At 53.8% G+C, this 14,666-nt stretch overlaps 7 protein-coding genes across 7 annotated transcripts; 3 read left to right on the top strand and 4 right to left on the bottom strand.

Annotated features, from left to right (window-relative positions):
- Positions 1 to 80: 80 nt before the first annotated feature.
- Positions 81 to 1,870, bottom strand: BO85DRAFT_434659 (TBC domain-containing protein; the record flags this gene model as incomplete). Its single annotated transcript, XM_025658479.1, has 3 exons — positions 81 to 204; positions 533 to 1,314; positions 1,397 to 1,870. The coding sequence occupies 3 exons, from the start codon at positions 1,868 to 1,870 to the stop codon at positions 81 to 83; spliced, it is 1,380 nt and encodes a 459-aa protein (XP_025519946.1).
- Positions 1,871 to 2,726: 856 nt separating this feature from the next.
- BO85DRAFT_434658 (putative calmodulin) lies at positions 2,727 to 3,756 on the bottom strand (the record flags this gene model as incomplete). Its single annotated transcript, XM_025658478.1, has 3 exons — positions 2,727 to 3,133; positions 3,220 to 3,694; positions 3,754 to 3,756. 3 exons carry the CDS (start codon positions 3,754 to 3,756, stop codon positions 2,727 to 2,729), a joined length of 885 nt encoding a protein of 294 aa, XP_025519945.1.
- A 754-nt stretch (positions 3,757 to 4,510) lies between these two features.
- BO85DRAFT_123436 (AFI1/MesA family protein) lies at positions 4,511 to 7,220 on the top strand. The gene is made up of 3 exons (XM_025653935.1): positions 4,511 to 5,249; positions 5,302 to 5,362; positions 5,413 to 7,220. Exons 1-3 carry the CDS (start codon positions 4,612 to 4,614, stop codon positions 7,081 to 7,083), a joined length of 2,370 nt encoding a protein of 789 aa, XP_025519944.1. The 5' UTR covers positions 4,511 to 4,611; the 3' UTR covers positions 7,084 to 7,220.
- BO85DRAFT_123437 (uncharacterized protein) lies at positions 7,221 to 8,733 on the bottom strand. The gene has a single exon (XM_025653936.1). It carries the CDS (start codon positions 8,432 to 8,434, stop codon positions 7,358 to 7,360), a length of 1,077 nt encoding a protein of 358 aa, XP_025519943.1. The 5' UTR covers positions 8,435 to 8,733; the 3' UTR covers positions 7,221 to 7,357.
- A 507-nt stretch (positions 8,734 to 9,240) lies between these two features.
- Positions 9,241 to 10,848, top strand: BO85DRAFT_389246 (pyridoxal kinase). The gene is made up of 6 exons (XM_025656740.1): positions 9,241 to 9,359; positions 9,437 to 9,447; positions 9,529 to 9,608; positions 9,658 to 9,870; positions 9,930 to 10,047; positions 10,098 to 10,848. The coding sequence occupies exons 1-6, from the start codon at positions 9,306 to 9,308 to the stop codon at positions 10,723 to 10,725; spliced, it is 1,104 nt and encodes a 367-aa protein (XP_025519942.1). The 5' UTR covers positions 9,241 to 9,305; the 3' UTR covers positions 10,726 to 10,848.
- On the bottom strand, positions 10,835 to 11,690 carry BO85DRAFT_389245 (putative Dut). Its single transcript, XM_025656739.1, has 3 exons — positions 11,358 to 11,690; positions 11,109 to 11,281; positions 10,835 to 11,036 (listed from the first exon to the last, which is right to left on the bottom strand). Exons 1-3 carry the CDS (start codon positions 11,545 to 11,547, stop codon positions 10,953 to 10,955), a joined length of 447 nt encoding a protein of 148 aa, XP_025519941.1. The 5' UTR covers positions 11,548 to 11,690; the 3' UTR covers positions 10,835 to 10,952.
- Positions 11,691 to 12,145: 455 nt separating this feature from the next.
- BO85DRAFT_465853 (phosphotransferase family protein) lies at positions 12,146 to 13,537 on the top strand (the record flags this gene model as incomplete). The annotated part of the gene is made up of 3 exons (XM_025662093.1): positions 12,146 to 12,355; positions 12,417 to 12,712; positions 12,793 to 13,537. Exons 1-3 carry the CDS (start codon positions 12,257 to 12,259, stop codon positions 13,535 to 13,537), a joined length of 1,140 nt encoding a protein of 379 aa, XP_025519940.1. The 5' UTR covers positions 12,146 to 12,256.
- Positions 13,538 to 14,666: the final 1,129 nt, after the last annotated feature.

Raw genomic sequence — 14,666 nt, 5'->3', positions numbered from 1 at the left:
TAGCTGAAGTCGTAGCTGTGTTCCCTGGCTGGCTGACCAGCTAGCTGGAAAAACAGGGAAAAGAAAGAAACGTGATGCCATCATTTGGCATGGTCGATTAATTCAGCGTACAGCGGCTCGGGGATCTTGCGGACGATTAGGACCGTCAGGGCGATGATCTCTTTGGCGTCTAGTGGTGGGAAGGATCGGAGGATTTTGTTGGGACTGTGGATGGGTCGTTAGCGCTGTTACCTCACTTCAAATGTTCTCTGGGATCTCTGCTGCGGGCTTTGTTTTGGGTTTGGGGGGTATCATATCGCGCCCTGGAGATTTATTCTCTCAGAGGGAGCTGTGTCTCGGGGCTGTGCTCTGAGGGGATGTGATTTGTCTTGTTTATCCCCGTTTTTGTTTTGTTTTTGGTGGAATGGTATTGCTTTTTCGAGGGGACGAGGCGGACGAGGAAAAAGAAAATATGAAAAGGGGAATGGACAAGGGTAGGGAAGGGGAAAGGCAAAGGAGAAAAAAAAAAAAAACATAAGAAAAGAAAACATACCTCGGACTTTCCAGGATCGTGTCCCTCATTCGAATTAATTGCGCCACGATACACAAGATATTTAGATGTGTTCCGTACGCGAACAAAAAGTCCCAAAGATGAAGCACTTCCGGAAGAGGAGGCGTGCACGCGCAGAGGGTCAACACCGACGGAAATGCATACAATTTCGCCTGTAGGCCCTTAGAGAAGAGGTACGCCGCTAGTTTGGGCTCAACGATCTCTAAACATTGATCGACCAAGCGCAGTCCTCGATGAACCCCGTCCATGGCGCCGCGGATGTAACCCGGACATTCGCGTGTAATAAACGAGTGGAACAGGGCAAAGGCTTCGACTTCGCTGCGGGCGGCGTAGAGGAATGGAGCGCAGAGCACGTTCATGCCTTGAACGTAGATCGCTGATTCATTCGTAATCCCGCTGCTGCTGCCGCCGCGACTGCTGGCAACACTATCTGGTGTTCCAGATGGGGAGGGTTCTTCTTCAATGCTCGGAGGCGTGTTGATCAAAAGCTCAATCTCTCGGAGACGTGACGAGGGACGCGATCGCGATCGGTATTTATTCTTTGCATCGTGAAGTTTCCATGCGACAGCGTTGAGAAGCCGGATCAGGCTGGCTTCCGTAACGCGGCGTTTGAATAGGGGGTCTGTGGCCATCGTGCGGAATGTGTCATTGCGGATTTTGGTGTAGGCTGGGGAGCGACCACGGTGGATGAGGGAGAGGTATTCGTCGGTTGGAACAGGAGAAACATCGAGAAGGACAAGCCAGAGGTAGATTCGGTAGGTGGACTGTCGCGATAGTGTTAGTGAACGTGTTGCTCTTGATTCCACGAGGGGCAGAAAGAGCACGAGGAGGGGGCGGGCTATATACCATGCCATCCGCGTCTGCTTCGACTCGTGTCGAGAGAACGAGGTACCGGAGCTCCTGGAGACCCTCCTGAAGGTTGCCCTGGTGCGGACCGTCCCGGAGGAGAGTCTCCAAGACCGAGCGCTTGATTCCAAACCCAGAACCCGTCTTTCTAGCCGATCGCTTTTGAGTTCCTATCGCAGGGGCCTCCCGAGACGAGGCATCGCTGTTGGAGCGCGCCCGGCGTTGCGAGCGCAGTCGCACGGGCGAGTCCAGCTGAGGAGGTTGGGCGAGCTCCTCGGCGCCAGCAGACAAGCGCCCCGACGGTGGATGATGAGCAGAAGAAGGTGAGTGAGATGAGAGGATTTGGTGAGACTGGATCTTGCGCAAGCCTCGCATGGTCCGCGGTGAAGGTGACCCAGCCAGAGCAGCGAGATTAAGCTGGGCCTGGGTGGGATGGAAGGACGAAGGAGAAGGAGAGGACTCGGAGGGCGCCATGCTGGGCTGGGCTGGACTGGAGGAGTGGAGGGAGAGGAAGAGTGGGCTCTGCTGCAGGTGTGACGGACAGACGCTCGATTGGATCAGCAAGGATTGGGGTTGGGGGTCTGCATCTGGCGCAGAGATACAACCATCTTCCTTGAACGTGGAATCAAAGAAGGATAGGAAGATGATCCATGAATATTATAGTGACAAAAATGATAGACAAAAAAGAAAAAGGAGCCTGGAGAAATTTATATCACGTAAGAGTAAATAATAACTAGGTTTTTGGGAATGGGGGAGAATGAATGGTTAGAGAAAAGAAACGACGCCGGACGGATGCAAGAAATCAATGGCTTCTTAGGGGGTTCTGCTGCAGCTTGGGATCATCACTAATTTTTAGTGTCTCTCCCTCTCTCGCTCTCTTTCACTTTCTCTCTCTTCAGAGTTTCAATCTGATGGCGGGCCTTTTTTTGCCGACGGCCGGAATGCGGGGACACGCGACAACGCGAGCGAAAAAGCTCAGTTGCCATGGGAAATTCCTGGCCTTAATCCTCGCGGGCCCACGAGTCTTGTCTTGTCTGGTCCTTCGCCCTGTCAACTTTATTTCCATCGTGACATGTTCCTGGCTGGCTGTCATGTTTAACTTTCCGCAGATGGAGCTGCCCTAAAAGGTATCTACATGATGTTGCTGGTGTAGTTGAGGTTGTTGTGGTTGTTGCTGTTGTTGCTGTTGTTGTCTCTACGGAGATCCAAAAATTGCAGGTCAATGGCTGCCAGAGCCAGTCGGGTTCCCTAACTATCGGTATCCCTCCTCATCCGAACGCCGTTACCGAACTATAAGCAATAATTCCCACTCCGCCGTTGCGGCTATCTACTAGGCGTCGCGGCGATTCGTCGATCCATTCTCTGTCCCTCCCATGATCCCACTGACAAAGTCCTGGTATCGGAATACCTCCCCCCTCTTTCCTCCGCCCGTTGCCCGAGCACCTTTCCCACCGAATGCTCGGCGCCCCGTAAATCCACTGAGTACCTCATTGATCTCCCGGTCGCTTAGTGGATGGTCTCCGTCCTCGGACGCCGTATGTAAGAGAGCATCGCGCAGCTCGTCGACGTCGATCTGACCGCTGTCGTCCTCGTCAAAGGCCGCTAGGGCATTCATGAGCTCTTGGCGGGAAGAAAGAGGGGCGAGCAGCTGTGAGAGGGTATTGAGGAAGGTGGGGAAATTCATAGTCTGGGGACCTCCCAGAGGGAAGAATTTCGAAATGGCAGTCGGGTCTTGGCCTGTTGAGGAGCGTTGCGTCAGTATCATATGTCATCGCCCTAAGATGATCGACTAGCTAGCCTTTAGCTAGCCTTCTTTTACATACCCACGTTCGTAAGCACATCCGCCACATCGTCCTTATCTACCAAACCATCGTTATCTCGGTCCAGAACTTGGAAGGCTTCTCTGATTTCCCGCAGTTGTGCCGGGGGAAGTTTGGCTGCGGCATCAGATGACGCCGCCATCATGTTCGTGGCTTTGGCTTCCATCAACGACGGCGACGAATCCGGGGCATTGGCGCCCCTCGTTGGCGAGGGGGGCGCCTCTCGTGTGAATCGGGGCTGCGGAATGGGACTCCTGGGCTTGCTTTTGGGTGATGAACCGTCATCTTCCTCGACTGTGTATGATTCCTTGAGTTTGCTCGGAGACTGGACCGGGGTGTATCCGCGACCGGGGGAACTGCCAGGGGTGCTTGAACGGCCCTGAGGAGGGGAGTTGGGCGTGGAAGGACGGCGAAAAGGGGAGGGTCGAGGGGAGCCAAATGATAATGGCGATGGCCTGAAGGGGGCGTTGGAGGAGACCTGTAGATACGGCGGTGAGCGGAGTGCGGAGGGAGGAAAATGGGAGGATGAGTACTCACCATGCTGGATGAAACAATGTGGAGAATAAATATGACGATGATATGCAACTGTACAAAATTCCCTATCAGATTGGGAGGATCACACACAGCATAGAAGGATCAAGAGGGGGAAAGATGGCAAGATAGAATGGGGGGATGGAGATAACCATTCATACATAGTTCCCAGAAGGGGAAAGGCAGCCAAACAAACAACAAGGCATCGGGGGTTCAAGTCGGGCCGAGACGGAGGGGGCACGTGCGGGGGCCCAAGAAAGGCAAGAAGCGGCAGTTGCTGCAAGTCTGAAGTTCCCTCAATCGAACTGCACGGAGAAAGAGATCCGATCATTGGCATCTTCTCTATTATTATCATCGATCTAAAACAATTTACCATCTGGTGGTCTAGATCTCATGACCTAGATCTCCCGTACCCATTGCACGTCCCATTGCAATTACTCTTACTTTCCCCCCCAACTGCGTGCATTGAGGCCATGGCGGTCGGTGGTGCTGGTTTGTCTCCCGTCGCCTTTCCCCGCTGTGGAGATCATCGTCGGTGCGTGGGCTTTGGAGGCTCTCGTCCCCTTTCTTTTTCCCCTGAGTCTATCCCGACTAATCCTCCGATCGACGAACCTCTCTCCCACCCCCCAAAGTCCGCCCTGGCTCATGATCCCCGACAATGACTGACAGTTCGACAGTATCAGTTGCCTGAGTCAGGTCGCCTCGGTTTTCTACTGGGATTAATTGATCGAGTATGCTGCTATTATCGTTATCCTCGTGCTCATTGTTCGCCGGTCCTCTGGAGCTATCACTTGCCACCCCCGATCCGCTCTCGATCTGAATGACCCCCGTGCCCACCTCGACCCCCTGTTCCCCGGCCAGAAAATGAGCATCTCACTTCCCTACCGACCTACTGACGATTCCACCCTCTCGCTTGCGGCCACCACCAATCCTTCCAAGGCCAATGGCCATCCCCGCCTCTCCCCTTCCCCTTCCATCATCCACCGGCGCACCCCCAGTAGTTCGGGGAACTCGGCGCGCCGTCGCTCGTTGGGCAATGGTCCCTCTGCTCTCTATCCCAAACCGCGACGATGCAAATCGCAATACCCCCGAGATTCGCCCGAGCGACATGTCGAGTACATCCTCGTGGCCTCGTTCCACATTGATCGCGGTCCGATCATGGAGCATCAGTATCCCGCCGCAATCAGTGGCGACGAGAGCATGCTAGCGGAGCTGATGCTTCCCGATCAGACGCACGTTCGGAGTCAAGACTGGACGATCTTCTTCCTACATAAGGACACGAGCGCGGATGCCGACGAGGATGACGATGCCAGTACCGGCAAGAAAAAGAAGAAGAAAAAGAAGTCCCGGATAGGGGATGCGGAGAGCGGCGACGGGGATAGCGAGGATGTCGACGGGTCAACCGAAGAGGAGAGCAGCGACGAAGAAGAGGGTGGCGAGGGGCCACCCTTGATGTACGTGCTCAACCTTGTAAATACGAAGCAAGATAACTCCGTCAAGCGGTATGTCCTTCCATGGTTTTCCGGCTGCCTAGTCGATACTGAACAATCACAGTGGTGCAGTTGTCAAAGCCATGGCGATTTGTACGCGACATTCTTTCCTACATATATATAAAGTAGGCTCACCCAGTACAGCGCATGTGATGGAGCTGACCGGCCACGATAGCCTCTACTTCTCCTAGCCTTGGAGGATTACTTCAAGAACCCCTACCCCGAGACGCTCGCGTCGTTATACAATGCTGTGAACGCCATGGACCTGTCGTTGATGCCCAGGCTATCTCATTTAGAGCGACTGATCTTGCAGGCGAGCAACTGCAAGGATATGTTCATCGAGAAATTCGAGCAGATGATCCACCAGCGACAACTTGAAGACGGCACGCCTTTTGACGACGAGCCCCCGTCCCCGAAGAGGCCGGCCGCCCCTCGATACACGCTACCCCGAGATACCCACGAGTTTGAATCTAAGATCGTCTACAACGATATTCCTATTCCCGTCAAGGTGCCAACGGTGATTTGGCCGGAGGTTGTGGGCGACTTTTCCCTCATCAAGCTCATCCAAATCTTTTCTTCTCCGCATGCGACCTCGCCACAGCCCTTTCCCATCCACCCCCACCTCACCACGAGCGGGCCCTTTACCCATCCGATCATTGTCCTCGTCAACGCCATGCTGACTCAGAAGCGTGTGATATTCCTGGGGCACAATCGCCCTTCAGGCGAGGTGGCAGAGGCAGTGTTGGCGGCGTGCGCCCTTGCGTCGGGCGGTATATTGCGCGGCTTCACCAGACATGCGTTCCCGTACACCGATTTGACGAAGATCGATGACCTACTGAGGGTCCCTGGTTTCATTGCCGGCGTGACAAATCCTACCTTTGCCAACCACCCCGAGTGGTGGGATGTGCTTTGCGACCTGCCTACGGGCCGGATAAAGATCAGTAGCCACATCGAACCGGCCCCTGTTACCGAAGGACTCTTGTACTTCCAGCAGCAAGCCGCCATGAACCACCATCCACCGCCGAGCAACAATTCAGATCCCAGTGGAGACAATGTCTTTATGGAGGAGGTCCAGCGCAGCATCACCAACCGATACGGCGAGAATGCCATCCGAGCGAAGTGGCGCGCCTATATCACCAAGTTCACCCGGGTTGCTGCTGCCTTCGAGGAGACGGTCTACGGGGCGTCCAATCTATATGTTATCGGTCCCAACGAAGAGCTTTCGCCCGAAAGCCCAAGCGGCTTTCAGGCGGATCCGCTTGATCCGACAACGCTTCGCGGACACGGTTACGTGTGGCCAGATGAGGGCTCTAAGCAACGCGAGCTGATGGCTTCGGTGGCAAGGATCGAAGGCTGGCGGACGACGCGATCATATTACTCCTTTATTCAAGACATTGCAGCCATGTATTATCCCTCACGGCCGATTCAGAAGCCGGACCTGCATCATCATCATGACCGGCTACGGGCGCTGAGGCTGCCGCCCGCCGATGCGGGGGCGATCTACATCTCATTTGCGCATGCAGTCAAGGACTACGCAGGCATCTGCCAGCTTTTGACCGTGACTCCGGAGAACCAAGCGGGGCTCTTTTACCTCGGCATGGGACTGTTTCACCCACACCAGCCGGTTCGCGAGGCAGCGGTCGATCTCCTGGAGCGCATTGCGGCGCATCCGGCAGGACGACACTTCTGGGCGCAGCTCAACCGGTTCACCAAGCTGGCCTTCTTCCGGATCAAGCGGGAGAGAGATGCATCAACGCAGAGCCCAGCGTCAGGCTTGGGGAGTGAGAGCTTCGGGCCTCAAAGCCTGGTAGGGGTAGCGCTGGGCGACAGTTTCCGACGAAGTTAGCAAACCGACAGTACCCCGATTATTCGTATCATGAAATATGTGACGACATGATATAGTGGCCCCCACATTTTTGATATTCTTCTGCATTGTTTGATATTTATTTGCCTACGGGCTGGATATACCTGGTTTTGAATAAGATCTTTATTTCGTATTCTTTCAAACTAAAGCGAGGGGAGTGAATGAGTGAGTATAGATAAGAGAAATTAAAGTATAGACATTAGAATATCCCTCCATATGTAAAAAAACACCATAGCCCATATCACATCATATATTATCATACCCCCATGATCACCCATCCAACACTCCACCCTACCACCACCAACCCCAACCCCAACCCACCCCTCCAATCCTTCACACCACCACTACTAACCCTATCCCCCACGACCCCAACCGTAACATTAACATCCGCAAACCCCTCCCCACAAACCCCATTCACGCCCCTCGCCGTAGGCAAATAACTTCCCGCCAGCGGCTGCCCATCCACACTCGCATACTCCTTATACACATTCAAAGTGGCCTGGAGACACTCATTACAAGTGGGCCAGGGCTTCGTGGAAATCGCACTCCCATACGGCACGAAATACACATCATAGTCGACGGCATTCGTGGTATTCGTCACCGCATCCACGAAACAATAGTTATTCGTGGTGGGGGACTGCAGGCACGTGGCGCGGTAGATGGGCGCGTAGACGATCAGGTCTGTGTAGAGGGACACCACGGCTTGGTTGCCTGCGTTGTAGTCGTGCAGGCAGGTCGAGGATTGGAGGAGGGAGGTGGCGAGGGTGGTGAGGGCGGTGCTGCAGGTGGAGAGGTCTGCGGCGCAGGCGGTGTCGAGGATGGAGGAGGTGGTTGGGGCGGAGGTGAGGGCGTGGAAGAAGGAGGTTGAGTCGCGGAGTAAGAGGGAGATGGCGTGGCAGGTTGTTAGGGTCGTGTTGGTTAGGAGGGTGTGGAAGAAGGTGGAGCAGGTGGTTGTGGTGAAGTTGTTGGTTAGGGAGGTGTCGAAGGCGGTTGGGAAGGATGAGGTTGTGGTGGAGGTGGTGTCGGTGGATATGGATGTGTTGTTGTTGTTGGTAGTGGTGGTGCGGGGGTGGAGGGTGAGGGTGAGGGTGTCGTCGTTGGTGAAGATATCTGGTGATAGTTGTTGGTCTGTGGTGGTGGTGGTGGTGGTGGTATGTGCTGCGGAGTGATCCGCATTGACGATCTCTCCGCTGCTTATTTCTGCGTTGGATGGAAGCACGGATCCTAGCACGGATGGGAGGGCGAGTAGGGTTAAGAGAAGGAGTGATCGTTGTTGGTGGTGGTGTTGGTGTGGTCGTGCTGGGCGTGCACGCGGCGTGTAGATGGATACCATGGTGGTGATGGTCAATTGGATCTCCTTAATGAGGGACTAGAATGATGAAGAGAGAGAGTGTGTGTATATAGACGGCAAAGAAATCAAAAGGAGTGTGGTTGCCCAATTACATGGTCTTGGGATGGGCTGCTCGGTGGCAGGGCAAGGGGGATGGATGGATGGATAGATGGATGGACGGATTAGGGCACTTCAGGATGGGGGAGGGCAGCTTTAATCTAAACCATGAGGCTACTGTACTACAACGGGATCAATCACACAACGGGATTAAAGCCATGGCACATTGTGGACAAGACACAACACACACACACACGAGCAGGGTCAGGGGCGTGCCTGACGGAGTGAGCCGTGCGCCAAAGGGAAAAACGGGCATAATTGGTATAGGCTGGATGGAACAGTCGAGACTAGACCGACGGGCAAAGAGTCTGGACCCTCAGGGTTTATTCTTAGCAGGGCAACTGATTGGACTCCTTGCTCCTAGTACAAAGCAAAAGAGGACTTTTTTCACAAGTCAATGAGCATAGCGGACAGTTCGGTTATTCTGCCTGTTGTGCTCTCGTCTGAAACTGGCGCCACCAGAATTAGCGTCACGACTGACTCGAGAAGTGTAACAGCTATTCTTGTCACTACTACTATTCAGATAGAAGACAGGAAAATAAACTGCCGGATGGGAAATCCCTTAATAAGATAAATCAAAAAAACTCCCGAGGGAGCACGGGCTGCACGCCGGCCCCGTGGGCCAATCAACAACGCGGCAAAACCAGGAGGGTCCACCTCGCCTATCGCCGACCCAAAGGAAGGAATGACATCGAAGTTCCCTTCCTTGCCCGCCTGCTCCTCTTCTTCTCCTCCACCAGCTCCCCTTCATTTCATCATGTCCGCCGATCTTCTCGTCCCTGAGACCAGGGTCTTGGCTGTCGCCAGCCATGTATGTTTTCCCCCAACCACCATGGATGTAGCCCCCCATGGTACCTAACCCCCAATGCATTGCTGACAAGGGTCTAGGTTGTCTACGGGTATGTGTCATATTTGATAACACCTCACTATCTATCATGATGTCTCGTCGCATCCAATCGCTCCCCATACTGACGGATCAGATATGTGGGCAATAAGATGGCCACTGCGGTCATGCAGCTCATGGGCTGTGATGTCGCCGCCTTGAACACGGTGCACTTCAGTAAGCAGCCATATATCATATATGTAATCATCTACTAACAAAGTTTCAGGTAACCACACCGGTTATAGACAGTTCAAGGGCACTAGGGCCACGGCAGAGGAGATCACCGCGCTCTATGAGGGTCTCACGCAGAGTAACCTGCTTGATTTTGATGTCATGCTCTCTGGCTATGCGCCCAGTGCAGCTGCCGTTGAAGCCGTCGGGGCCATTGGCATGGACCTCCAGCGCAAAGCGGAAAAGAATCCCGGTTCTTTCTTCTGGGGTGAGCTGCCCTCTCTCTCTCTCTCTGTTCTATGTGGTGGCAGTAATAACCATGCGCAGTCCTGGACCCCGTAATGGGGGACCAAGGCCGTCTCTACGTCAACGACGACGTCGTTCCCGCCTACAAGAAGGTCATCCGCCACGCAGACCTTATTCTCCCCAACCAATTCGAAGCCGAGTAAGCCATCCCTTTATCCTTACTTCTGCTGCTCCCTCTAACCAAAGCAGAGTCCTCTCCGGCATCAAAATTACCTCCCTCGCCACCCTCGCTGAAGCCATCACCGCCCTCCACGCCATCTACAACATCCCCCACGTGATCATCACCTCCGTGCAAATCGCCAGCCTTTCCGACTCTCCTCTCCCCAACACCCTCACCGTCATCGGCTCGACCACCCGCTCCGACGGCGCCCCGCGTCTCTTCCGCATCGATGTCCCCGCCCTGGACTGCTACTTCAGCGGTACCGGCGATATGTTCGCCGCTCTCACGGTAGCCCGCTTCCGCGAAGCGGTGTTCAACGCTGATGCAACTCTCCGCAACACCAAGTCGTGGGTCTCGCCTGACGATGTTCCCGCTACGGAGTTACCCCTTGCCCAGTCTACCCGGAAGGTGCTGGCGAGTATGCACTGCGTACTAGAGAAGACTCTGGAGGCGCGAGATGCCGAGTTGCGCGCCATTGTTCCGGATGAGGGCGAGAAGCTGCTCAGCCAGGAGGACCAGCAGAAGAGGGCGCATCTGCGGGAGAGCAAGGCGGCAGAAGTACGGGTGGTCCGTCATGCGCAGTATCTGCGGGAACCGGAGGTGGAGTTCCAGGCGAGTGAGTGGCGACGGGAAGATCTGCCGGCGCAGTTTCGTTGATCCTGTTGCTAAATGGGCGGCGAACTGTTTGAGCATTATAGATTAGTTATAGACGGGTGTTGATTTATATACCACCAGTCATGATGAAATGCAGTGACGGACCAAACATAGATGACATCAATCTTCACATTTCATGTAATTGTAATGTAATTGTATTCCAATTGTACGGATATCATTCAGCCATACACATCATATCTCTAACATAACCCTATCCAAAGACTCCCAATTCAAACACCAGTACTTCCAAACCCACCAGCCCCACGAACACTCTCCGCCAATTCCTCCACAACCACAACCTCAGGGGTATAGATCTATATATACATCAGTTAGCTAATTGACACCATTGGCCATTCATCAAGAAAGAGGGGGCAGGGGAAAAATACCCTCTCCAAAACCAACTGCGCCACACGATCTCCCTCCTTCACCTCGAAATCCACATCCGAGTGGTTAAACAAAAGAACCTTGACCTCTCCCCGGTAGTCTGCATCGATGACGCCCGCGCCAGTATCAATGAAGTGCTTCGAGGCGAGGCCGGAGCGGGGGGCGATTCTGCCGTCTATACCACACAACATTATCAGTTTTTCATCTTCTGTATATATATATATATAGTTTATGGGTAGGTTGGTACGTACACGTCCCCTCCGGCACAGCAATAGCAATGCCCGTATCAACCAATGCCTTCCCCTTAGCAGGGATGACGGTCTCCTTGGCGCTGTACATGTCGTATCCGGCCGCGAAGGCAGAGCCGCGGGTCGGGGCGCGGCCCGTGGGAGTGAGCTTCTTCACTTGGAGGGGGGGGAGGGGGGTGCTGGTTGAGCCCATTGTTGTTGTTGATGATGTGGTGGTTGTGTCTGTGGTATCGGTGTTGGGTTTGGTGCGTTTGGCGAGGGGAGAGGCGGGGAGGGAGGGGGGTTCGTGAGTCGTTGTTGTAGGTTCGTTGGTAGTGGTAGTGGTGGGAGGAGGGGTGGTCTCCTTGGTCATTATCTGGGTGGTGTGTAGTGGGGAGGAAGAAAAATGGGGTATCCTTCTTCTTCTGCTTCTTCGGCTGAAAAGGTGCTGAAGAGGTGTTGGAAATGCGGTGTGTTGTGTAAATCGACGAGATGCGAGGGCGAGGGCGAGGCCCTTCATGGTGGGTTCTTCTATTTTTTTTTTAATTTGGGGTTGCTGGAATCGATTTGGGGGAACGCGTCTGGCGGTGAAGGGGAGACGCGAGGCGCGTTTTAATGGGCTTGGCGGGTTTGAGTTGTTTGATTTATCCAGTGGTTCTGATAGACTGATACAGTGAGTGAGTTGGGAATTGGACTAAGCCTAGATGGGTAAGAAATCCAGGATAGCCGAGGCTCCCCGCAGCGCCGCCCCCTTCAGGTGAGCCGCGGGCCGTGGCTGGCTGGCTTGAGATCGGGGCTATCCCCGGGTTTTTGTTCCCATCCCCAGCGTGACTTATTCTCCGCTTTTGCTACGTTTTATAGAAATTGGTGGTGCTGCATATAGTCTCACAGCATATGTTGTTGAAGTTCGCATTGTCTTGGATATGGCTGGAGCGGTGCGCCAACCTATTGATGTTCCTTCCCTGGAACGCTATCTCAATCTCAATGTACCCGATATCAAGACCCCCTTGGATGTGAAGCAGGTATATAGGATGGCCCTATTTGCTTTGATTCGTCTGGTCACACACAACTTACACGCTACAGTTTGGCTTTGGTCAATCCAACCCTACCTATCAACTCACTACCGCCGACGGTAGCAAATATGTCCTGCGCAAGAAGCCCCCGGGCAAGCTACTCTCCAAGACTGCGCACAAAGTCGAGCGCGAGTACAAGATCATCCATGCCCTAGGAAACACCGACGTGCCCGTCCCCAAAGCCTACTGTCTCTGTGAGGACAGCAGCGTAATCGGCACCCCCTTCTACATCATGGAATTCCTAGACGGACGACACTTTACTGATCCTGCCATGCCCGGGGTCGACCCGGCGGAGAGAACCGCATTGTACGTCATCCCCTCCTCCCTCCCCCCCTGGCTTTTCGGGATGATACAACCCGCCTGGCGCGGCTACTGTTACATGGAAGCGGGAAGAAGAAGCTAACGACTGCAACCCCCCCCCTTACCAACAGATGGCAGGATGCGGTCCGGACATTAGCCAAATTCCACCGGGTAGTACCCCAAAAGGTCGGGTTGGAGAGGTTCGGAAAACCGACGGGGTACTATGATCGACAGATCGCCACCTTCACAGCAGTTGCACAGGCGCAGGCACAAGCCGTGGATGTGGAGACCAAGGAACCTGTCGGAGAGTTGCCTCATTTCATGGACATGGTGCGTTTCTTCGAAGACAAGACAACGCAGCCGCAAGACCGCGGCACGCTCGTGCACGGGGACTATAAGATCGATAATATGATATTTCACAAATCCGAGCCGCGAGTCATTGGCCTGTTGGATTGGGAAATGGCCACGGTGGGGCACCCTCTGTCCGACTTCTGCAACCTCACTAGTCCCTTTTTCCTCGATGGGGTGGACCACAAGAAGGCAATGTTCGTCCCGAAGGTGGTGCCTGGCTTGCCCGCTCGAGAGGACTGTATCCGCTGGTATCGTGAAGTGTCCGGGTATGACCCCAGTGGGGATATCCCCTGGGGCGATGCTTTCTTCTCTTGGAGAAGCTCGGTTATTATGCATGGTATCAAGGCGAGATATGCCCTGAGACAGGCCAGTAGTGCTCGCGCTGCGGAATATGCTAGAAATACGGAGCCTTTTGCGCTGGAGGCCTGGGAACGGGTTAAGAGAGTTCAGGCCCAATTGAGTCAAAAGGCCAGGCTGTAAACAATTGACTACTACTTGGTTTTCCTTGCCAGGGCGGACAGACATAAATTAAATTCATCCCTAGAGCTTTTTACATTGCCTCACAAGGTCTAGCACCCTGAGTGGAGTAGATATCACGGCTTAGTTGTTTTCTGCCTTTCCCGTGGCATGACCACCCATGTATATACTAGTATGGACGGCAAGCCGGCACACAGACACACACACACACACAACACAATCATGGATGAGAAGCAGCCTTGCCAGTCGGAGATTACGAAAGGAAGTAAGCATTGTCCAAAACCAAATCTCAACCCTCAAATCCCGAATTATATTAAGGTTGATATGGGCTCAACTCATACCTCTCTTCCTTCACCTACTCTTCTACTTGCCCACTTCAGCCCCCAACATCGTACTACCCAAAACCGCCGCAAGGCGACCCTATGCATGCAAGAAGAAAAGAACGAAACCACACTAGCCTCATTCACGGGAGGCGTACAAAAGCCGAACGAGTCCAAGCGCCAGTAAGCCCGGGTCAGTAGTCATCGCACTAAACTAGCAGGGGGGGTGTGGTGGATGAGGGGCGGTGGTTGGGGGTTCAAGTCAGGTTATGAGAAAAGTGGTGTGCTAACTAAGTAACTAGCCCTCTAAGCTAGTTCAGCTAAACTAGTAAGCAAAGGAAGCTAAATACGCAGCACGGCTTACCTAGAGCCGTGGTGCTGCAGCAGCAGCAACAACAGCAGCAGCAACCCCCATAGACTACAAAATCGATGATGATGATGACGCTGGATGGAGCCTCGTATCTGCGCTACTACTAGATAGATCCATTCCCTCCCTCCCTTCCCCCAGTAACTAACGGGCGAAGAGTCAGCACGAGCGCCAACCGCAAATCGGGGGCTTGCGGCACTTAATTGGGTGCGGCTCCCGGGCCTGCATTTCCTTGGTTTTCTTACTTTTTTCTTTTACTTCTTAGATATGTACCAGTAGCCCTAGTTTAATATATTTAGTGCTGTTTACTATAATTCCGTGGTTATAGTTGTAGTAGTAGTAGGGGTAGAGAGAGGTACTACTCCGTACTTCCGCTGACTGTCTTCTCCGTTCCTCTCCGTCCCTCCCTCCCTCATTACCAAGTTACTATTCCCTTTCTCCCCCC

The sequence above is a fragment of the Aspergillus piperis genome, assembly GCF_003184755.1.
Source record: "Aspergillus piperis CBS 112811 unplaced genomic scaffold BO85scaffold_2, whole genome shotgun sequence".
In the NCBI taxonomy this organism is placed as follows: domain Eukaryota; kingdom Fungi; phylum Ascomycota; class Eurotiomycetes; order Eurotiales; family Aspergillaceae; genus Aspergillus; species Aspergillus piperis.
Note: the sequence above shows the minus strand (reverse complement) of the source record. Positions and strands in the feature narration are given on the sequence as shown.

Coding starts and splice junctions, on each gene's coding strand:
- BO85DRAFT_123437 (XM_025653936.1), bottom strand. CDS start 8,434: ATGGTATCCATCTACACGCCGCGTGCACGCCCAGCACGACCACACCAA.
- BO85DRAFT_123436 (XM_025653935.1), top strand. CDS start 4,612: ATGAGCATCTCACTTCCCTACCGACCTACTGACGATTCCACCCTCTCG. Junction 5,250..5,301: donor CAAGATAACTCCGTCAAGCG/GTATGTCCTTCC, acceptor GAACAATCACAG/TGGTGCAGTTGTCAAAGCCA. Junction 5,363..5,412: donor CTTTCCTACATATATATAAA/GTAGGCTCACCC, acceptor CGGCCACGATAG/CCTCTACTTCTCCTAGCCTT.
- BO85DRAFT_389245 (XM_025656739.1), bottom strand. CDS start 11,547: ATGGGCTCAACCAGCACCCCCCTCCCCCCCCTCCAAGTGAAGAAGCTC. Junction 11,282..11,357: donor TGCTGTGCCGGAGGGGACGT/GTACGTACCAAC, acceptor TGTGTGGTATAG/ACGGCAGAATCGCCCCCCGC. Junction 11,037..11,108: donor CGCAGTTGGTTTTGGAGAGG/GTATTTTTCCCC, acceptor ATGTATATATAG/ATCTATACCCCTGAGGTTGT.
- BO85DRAFT_389246 (XM_025656740.1), top strand. CDS start 9,306: ATGTCCGCCGATCTTCTCGTCCCTGAGACCAGGGTCTTGGCTGTCGCC. Junction 9,871..9,929: donor TCCCGGTTCTTTCTTCTGGG/GTGAGCTGCCCT, acceptor AACCATGCGCAG/TCCTGGACCCCGTAATGGGG. Junction 10,048..10,097: donor CCCAACCAATTCGAAGCCGA/GTAAGCCATCCC, acceptor TAACCAAAGCAG/AGTCCTCTCCGGCATCAAAA.